This window comes from Pezoporus flaviventris, unplaced genomic scaffold (assembly GCF_033815535.1).
Source record: "Pezoporus flaviventris isolate CSIRO_AGI_PZ_B2104156 unplaced genomic scaffold, CSIRO_AGI_Pfla_v1 ptg000073l, whole genome shotgun sequence".
Taxonomy (NCBI): domain Eukaryota; kingdom Metazoa; phylum Chordata; class Aves; order Psittaciformes; family Psittacidae; genus Pezoporus; species Pezoporus flaviventris.
Genome location: NW_026892621.1, coordinates 232,135 through 240,493, shown reverse-complemented (window position 1 = coordinate 240,493; position 8,359 = coordinate 232,135). Strand labels below are relative to the sequence as shown.

The 8,359-nt window shown below is 49.7% G+C and overlaps 1 protein-coding gene across 1 annotated transcript; it reads left to right on the top strand.

Moving 5' to 3' along the window:
- Nucleotides 1–940: 940 nt before the first annotated feature.
- Nucleotides 941–5,703, top strand: FAM3D (FAM3 metabolism regulating signaling molecule D). The gene is given in 9 exon segments (XM_061472885.1): nucleotides 941–953; nucleotides 1,706–1,813; nucleotides 1,998–2,018; nucleotides 2,654–2,777; nucleotides 3,024–3,082; nucleotides 3,449–3,503; nucleotides 4,987–5,067; nucleotides 5,211–5,337; nucleotides 5,516–5,703. Coding segments are annotated over 9 exon segments (678 nt in total). The 3' UTR covers nucleotides 5,606–5,703.
- The last annotated feature ends 2,656 nt before the right edge of the window (nucleotides 5,704–8,359 follow it).

Sequence of the window (8,359 nt, the reverse complement as noted above, 5' to 3'; positions counted from 1 at the left end):
AAAGCAACTCTCAGCATAACTCTTCTACAAATTCTCTATGAGAAGCCTCACTGAAGGGCTCCTTTCATTAACATGAGGCTCTTTAACCCTGAGCACACATCTCACATATGACAGTTTACCTTAGGACTCCAGTGGAGTTTCCAGGATGAACATTCATCAGGCTGCACTCCCAAATTTCAAAGGTAGGAGCATAATCCCAGCACTAAGGAGGTGCCAATCACACACATCAATGTGGCAGCAGAAGTGGGGGGTCAGATGTGCTCACTCAGGTAGGAAATAGCTCACACTCCAAATTCCAACCCCCCCGCCCCCATCCGTGTGGGTGAAGACACTGCACGATCTGGACAAGTGGAAATACTTCTGTTCTAAGTTAGGAATCCCCAAACCTGGCTGCTTTGCCCAGCACTGCCCTTCTTCCCTTCCCTTTCTGGAGGGACAAGCTCATTCCCCTGACTGGGCAAAGCCAATTCATATTTTGTCCTCAGATGGCATTTTGCAGCCCCTAATATTTGAAACCTACTTTGCATCATCCCAGAAGGAAATACACCAAAGCCATAATCAGAGATAGGCTCCTTGAGCTCATCACTATCAGCAGAATAGAAAAGGACATGAAACAGGAGCACACAGGGCAGCAGAGTCATGCTAAAGAGGTCAGAGGCTTAAAAATGAAGCAAGTAGCATCAGTGCAGACTGCTCCAATGTACAGAAGCCAAGACACCAACATCAGGGTAGAACCGAGCGCTGATAGGAATTTATACATCTTTGGTGACCTCGTAGTTGTTGCAAATGTGCCTGAACATAGCATTTCTCTTCTTTTCCAAATAACACCTGCCTGGCTTTGGTGGGTTACAGGAATGCTTTATGCTATTTCATTCTATTTCCTCAGGGTAACTTGTGACTTTTGGCCACCCCTTTGGCTGTGCTTTCTCTCCCCATCACTATGAGGACAGCAGGTAAGGAGGCAGACAGATTTAGTCTTTCTCTGACCATTTTTCTACAGTTCTTTAGACCTCCTTCTCATTTACATGACCCCTTCCAAGCCCATATATACCCTGACCTTCCCCTGCCAGAAGCATGGGAAAGAGCCTTTGTATAAGCATCAGGTTTTTCAGCTTTGTGAGGATTTCAGGCTGTTGTGTTTTGCCCAGTGAAACCCTCTGTGGCTGGAAAGAGATGGCTATTGAGATGTTCCTGGTTGCTTAAGAGCCATTCAGCTGCACTATAAATGTATTTTTCTACTCTCTTTCCATGCAGGACTGGAATGTTTTGCTCTGATGAGTGCTGCTTTAAAGCTAAATGCCAATCACCTTTCTGTTAGCAGCTGCTTGGCTGTAGCTAGTTACTAACTGGGGGATAGCAGCCTTCCCAGTGCTGGGAACATAGGAAATATTTGGATTTACATAGCATTCTGACTAATTATCAGATTTACCTTAACGCAGAGAGAAATATGAATAGTGCCTCCCAGGAGAAGGGTAATGTCTATCTGAGCATTGCCACATGCTCTAGAGGTATGAAGAGATCAGAGTCCTTTTAGAGGAGACAGGAAGGCGTGTTAGCTGCATTCCCACACCACACAAGCACTGGCTGTCACTCAATGCCTGGCAACCTGCGAATACACAGACTAAGTTCCCAAGAAGCCAGAGGGATCCTCTGGTTCACAACCCATGCTGCTGCACTCACCTGGCTCCTCTCACACCCCTTGCAGGCCTCATCCGATACTTGGCTGTGTTCTTCATACTGCTGGGCACATGGTTCATCCTGCAGACGTACCTTGATCAGAGCTGGAAAGCCATCAGCCTGAGGAGCTGGACTGGTGAGGCACTGCAGGTCTCCAACGGGGTCTGGAGGGACGATGCAGGAAGATGCACCGGGACGGGTGGCTCAAGTGGTGCTTGCAGCCACAGGGAGCAGTTTTGCAGACCCAGTGCCTGAACAGCTGCTCCTGGCTTGTGGAAAAGCCAGCAGCTCCTCACCACGTCTAACCCTCCTGCTTGCAGGTGCCGTGGACAAGCCCAGCAGCGAGTACCACTGCTCTCGACTGCATCTCCATCTCACAAGACTGCTCCATGCCTGAAAGTGTTAGTAAAAGGGTGATAACTCTCCTCAAGAGCCCTTTTCCCAAGGCAAAAATCCCACCATCCCAAACATTGGGGAATTTCGCTATTGCACACAACAGCAGTGTCTTTGGCTGGCTCTGCAAGCACACGAACCTTAATGTGATCCCCCTGCCCCAGCAGAAACACCCCTGGGCCACAGGCTACACCAGGAAGCAGGTCATGGGCCTATCTGGGTGGCTTGACACAGGTCCCTACCATACCCAAGAATGGCAAAGCTCCAGGCAGAAAACCCCTAAGGGGCTGGCCTTGAATGAGCATCAGACCCATTGAATTAGCTTCACCATCCCATTGCTAACACCAAGCAGCATCCAGTGCCCCAGCCAGCTTGTCCCACACCCCCAAGCACCATAAACCTTGAAGAAGCTGGTCCCAACCTCAAGACAAGCCTCCTTCATGTGAGAAACTGGTCCAGGTGTTGCCCCACCTTAGTAGGTCACAGTGCTGCAGTGCCAGCCTTTCTGAGCCCCTTGGGGACATGGCTTATGTCCCCCCATAGAGCCAACACCATGGCTTGCAGCTCCACTCCTCCCTCACAGGCCAGCAGCTGCCCTGGCACAGGTGTGGGAGCCATAACAGCTGCCCCCAGAACCATTTTGCCTTCAAGATCATCAGCGGCACCGCAAACGTGGTGGGACCCTCCATCTGCTTTGATGACGTGGTGTAAGCAGCACATGGCAGAGATGGGGCAGCCATGGGTGGACTTGAACAGGGCAAGTGGCCTCTGCCAAGCACATCAGTGGCCATCACAGTGCATTTGTGCTTAAAAAGAAATTAGGAAGTAGTTTTCATTGCTATAATTCTGGGTATGTTTTGCTGTCTACAGCCACTTTGCTCCATGAGTTTTACTGGCTCCAGCATCTCCAGGACATCCCTGTACTTACTGGTCCTCTCCGCTTTCCCTTCCAGCCTCATGAGCAGTGTGAAAAACAACATTGGCAGAGGCTTGAAGATCGCTTTGGTGAATGGTGAGTTGTGTGGACACTAACCCCCATCTCCCCATGGCGAAAATCCCTTCTTCCCCCAGGAGCAAACTGACCACTGGGTCCTAATCCCAGGCACTGTAGCCGAGGCAAAAGTCCATCAGTCCAGTGTTGCACAGGGTGCACAGCCACAGTTATGGTTGCAAGCACTGCCACCAAGATGGGAACAAACCCACCTGCATCATGCACTTGAACTCTATCAAACAACATACTGGCCATCACAGCAAATATAACACACTGATGGAACAGCAAAGCATTTTACAGCAGGAGCCCCAAGCTGGTGGCCAGGCAAACCCTGGAGCCACCCCAGCATGATCCCACTGTGCTCTGTTCTCAGTTTTAACCTTTCAGGAACTAATGGGCAGCTCCTGACAGCTGACACGTTCAACATGAACTCTGGAGGTTAGCACAGTCACTTTGCTGCTCCATGGTTCCCAGCCAGGGCTCACACCAGCAGTGCTGGCTGTTCAGGCTGCTCTTCCTCGGTGTATTTAATGATCGAGTCTAGTGGACTTTGACCAGGATTGCCAGCTTGGGCAGTGAAAGCTCAGCAGTCCCTGAGGCTGGAGTCCTCATAATACATCTGCATCCAAGATTGGCTTCTCACTCCTTTTACATGCAGATAATAGCCTGAAAAACATAATTCCACTGAATTGAGTACACCAGGGCACTTAAAACCCGAGGGAGGCTACTTTTTGAAATCAGGTAGTTACACTGATCTTGAGATTTTGCAACTTTCAACTCAGTCTTCTAATGCTGGGGGTGGCTGAGCAGCAGGTTGTTTCCCTCCCTTTCATAGGAGGGTAAGTAAGGAGCTTGGGACACAGCTGGAGAGATGGAGCAGAGCCTTGTGGCAGCAAAGACCATGTCCTTTCAGCTGCCAGCTTTAAACAACCTTTCAACCAGCAAGAAGATGCCTAGAGCAGGGAGAGCCCCTGCTCACAGCCTGGCTGGCACTGGCTTGCAGGATGCTGTAAATCCCAACATTAGTGCAAAGCTGTTACCAAATCTCTCCAGAGTTTTGGCAGGACTCCTCAAAAATCATATGCTAAACCCACCCCATAGTACTTTTGATTTACCCTTTGTTGTTTGATGTGGGGAATGAAGGAGATAAGATTTGCATGAAGAACAGTTTGGGAATGAGCTCTAAGGCCTTGGTACTTTCACAAACCCTGGGGCGATGAGCTGGGGCATGTAAGGCCAGAGGATGTGGGGGTTGTGAGAGGGTCTGCAGCATTGTGATTGAAGTGTTTACCTGCAGAGTTTCACAGGGGCCAATGTGATTGAACATTTTATGTATGTGCAGGTTGTGAAAATAGCGAACAAGAGGATAAAAAGGGCTTGGTGGAAATAAACAAGGATTTGAGTCTCTGCATCAACTTGAGTCCGTGCTGTGAAACGCCACAGTTTGAGCCTTCCCCAGAACCAATCACCCTCCTGCTTTTTGGTTTTGCAGCCTCCTCTTATTAACTCTGGAGTTTAAAGGGGAAACAGCAGCATCCCATAGATGAAGGATGAGGAATAATTTCAGCAACATAAGCAAAGGGATGATTGCAGGGCAGGCAGCTGTGCAATGAGCAGGTTCATTTCTTGCTGTAGAAAGTAACCTTAAGTAACTGGATTTCACAGTGAGCAAAGTTTGGGAGGAAATTCCCCCTTGCAGTTGCTCCAACAGGAGGAAAGCACAAGCCTTGGGCACTGCAGGAGAGCCCTGGTGAGAACACAAGATGGGGAGTGCAGAGCCTGTCCCTTCCCAAGCACATGACCCCAAATCCTGGCTAGCACCAGCACAGTCAGGATTTCCCATTGACCCAGAGGAGGTTCCCCAGCTGCCATGCAGCAGTCACTGCTAAGTTCCTTTCTCTTTGCCTAATGCTCTTCCCACCTAGACATTAACTGGACACTTTCCTCCAAGAGATCAAGCACGACACCATCGTGCTGACAGACAGCTACGATGACCCTGCCACAAAGTGAGTTTGGCCCCAGGATCAACACGTGGCTCCTCAAAAACCCACAGCTGGGGGGAGCTGGAGGTGCTGCTGCCAGGAGCCCAGAGGGGACCGAAGGGGATGCCCACTTGACACCACACTAACACCTTCTTACCCTCTTTCAGGATGAATGACAAGGTGCGGGCACATTTCATTAAGCTGGGCAGCAGCCACGTGAGCAAGCTGGGCTTCAGGGACAACTGGGTCTTCTTGGGAGCAAAAGGGTTGAAGAACAAGAGCCCCTTTGAAGAGGTACATGGATGTCCCCTGCCACCAGCTCTGGAGGCTTCCATCCTTTTCATAGCACCTCTCCTGCCTGTCTGCAGAAGACAGGGGCCAGTGGTGTTATTCCATGCTTCTAGTTTTGCCCACTGCAGACTCACACTGTGCATCAACCACCTCATTCATTCACTCTCTTTTTTCCCTTCAGTACATCAAAAACAATAAGACAACAAATAAATACGACAGCTGGCCTGAGCTGCTGGAGATGGAGGGCTGTGCGCCCAGGAAAATGGATTAGCATCAAGCCCCAGCCTGCCATGGAGGGCAGTTTCCACCAGTCTCACAGAGACACCAGCCCCATAGTGGGGTCTCCAACCACCCCACACCGACCCCAGCTCCCCAGCTGCTTGGTCACACAGCCTGGCAGCAGCTCCCAGAAACTGACCCCATGTGTAGGGCTCAAAAGAACTGTGCCTTCAGAGCCTGAGGCTTCAGCCAAGCTGTCCTCATCTATGGGTCGATTCAGGGTATTTTATTCTTCTCTTATTAAACCAAAAACTTTATAGAAAGTTTGTCCTATTTCTTCAGTAAGATTTCCAATTATAAATCAATACCTTCTCATTTCCATTTACAAGCATAATCCATGCTTTTCCCTGCATGCCTCATCCTCTGCACTAGCTGGGCATCACCATCACCCATCTCACAGCGGTGCACATGTGTGCTCCCACCTCCACAGCCCCACACAGCACAGGGCAGAGTCATCCCTGGGGATGCTCAGACCTTGATGGGCTCCCCCTGGAGTCCCCTGCCAACCCCCCACTGTCTCCTAGAGCCACAATAAGGCCAGAAGGCCTCAGGGACATCTTGCAGCAATACAGGTTAATATCCGCACACCAGAGCATTTCGTCCACGTGGTTGCATCTTTCCTGGGTTAAATCCAAGCTAAATCCTCCATAGCACTTCCTCAAAGGTCACGATAATGCCAGAGATGTCCCAACCTGACTTTGCCCTCAAACACGGAGGGATGCGTTTCCAGGCAGTTGAAGTTGTGCAGCATAACCAATAGGTGGCAGCCTTTTACCAGAAGAGCTGGAGTCAGCATCAGTCTGGAGAGAGCACATCCAGGCTGACACCCCACTGCAGGCACCCTCATACCCACTTCATTCTGGAAGCTGCTCCCCAGCCCAGGGCTGGATGACACTGCAGGGCCAGCAAAGCCCTGCAGACCTCCTTCCATAGTGGTTCCCATGCTGTTGCCCATATGCTGAGGAGATCCTTGGGTAGCATCTGCTCCTCACTCATGTCTGGATGCCTTCACCCAAGCACTGTCTGTACCCAAACGCCCCCTGAGCTCCAGCACTGCAGAGATCAGGAAATTACATAAGTTATGGCGCAGATTTACCTGTCATCATGGACAGGGACAAATCTGCATCATCCACAGACTTCAATTTCCTATGATTATACCTGGGTTTTCCTCATTCTTTAAAGCAGAGGGTGGAGAATTTCTGCTGGAGCACTGGGAGCTGTGCAGGGTAACAGGTTGTCCTGCACAGCCCTTTGTGCCTCTAACAGCAGGGTTTGACCCAGCACAGCCTTTAAAGGCAGTTCACATCAGTCATCAAAGTGTTAGGTCTCCTCAGGGGAACAGAACAAATGAGGAGCACTGGCAGGATACAGCCAAGAAGAGACACATCCTTACGGATGAAACCCTGTATCCAAAACCCAGTACCACCACCCAAAAACAGTGAGGCAACCATTTTTCCCTAAACAAGGAAAAATAATAAAAGTATAACACTGCTAAGAATTTCCAGTGCCAAAACAGGAATAAAAAAGCCCGAAACAATCACCATAGAGAAATCCCCCAATAGCTGTAGTATTTTATCCCAACTTATCCTCCTGCGCTCTCAACATTCACCTCATCACACCTAGGGAAGCCTCTGCCATAAATCGATCCCTAAATCTGCTGCAACAGCAGCGCCTAATCCCAAATGCTGAATCATCCCTACCTATGGCAGCAGTGAGAAATAACACAAGGCAGCAGACACAACAGCCCTCACATCACACAGCCCTGCCAGCAGAAATATGCCAACTATTTTAAGCCCCCTCAAAGGATCTAGATTCACTCCTAAGCCAAACTGAAAACAGCCTGAGAGCTGCATGGTGTAAACCAGGGCACAGCATCAGCTACAGCCCCTTTCAGCCACAGAAAACTCTTCCCAGCCCTTTCCAATGCATATTAGAAAATTGGTTTAAAGCCAGAAAAAAAGGGAAATGTGCATTTCAGCATGCTACAGATTGTTCAAACTAGCTCTGAATCAGAGAGCTATTACAAAGGTACATCACTGTTGTCAAATAGGGAGAGCTAAAAGTGCAACCCCCGTGCAGGGACCTCAATCAGCAGCCAGTGTTTTGAGGAGCCATTCCTGCCAAAGCCACTGTGTCCTGATAAAGTGGAGCTTTTCAGAAGTCCAGAATCTGGGAAGCTTCAGGAGTCAAATATAACTTGCTTATGTTTTAAAAGTGTCCGAAAAGGGTGATGGGTGCAGGGATAGCAATCCCCAGCTGCAGTTTTTTAGTGCCTTGGCATTTTGGAAGCTGTTTTACTCCAGAGACAGGTATCTACAGGGCTGGTTTCCACCAGGCAGTGTCTCCCAGAGACTTCAAGCACGAGCCCTGACCTGACACAGCTCCAGGTAACCTGGGCTCAGCTGGGGACCATGGTGTGCTGCAGCACTGCAGCAGCAAACAGGCAGCATGGGGTATTGATAGGAGCAAAGTTTGCTGAATCCAGTGCTGCAACAGGAGCCAAGATGCAGACAGGAAGCAGAGGGATAACCCTCCTTTAATTTGGGGGTACATATTGATTGTGGCAAAGCATCAAAGGAGCAGCTAGGAAGGATGCCACAGGCATGGACTGACAGGTGCTGTGACCCCACAGCTGGGCAAATCCGCATCCTGTGACATCTTGCCCTGTCAAGTGCAATTACTATAATCTTCCACAGCCTCTCAAAATACAGATCCCAGCTTAGAAATCAGGCATCCACAGCCTGAA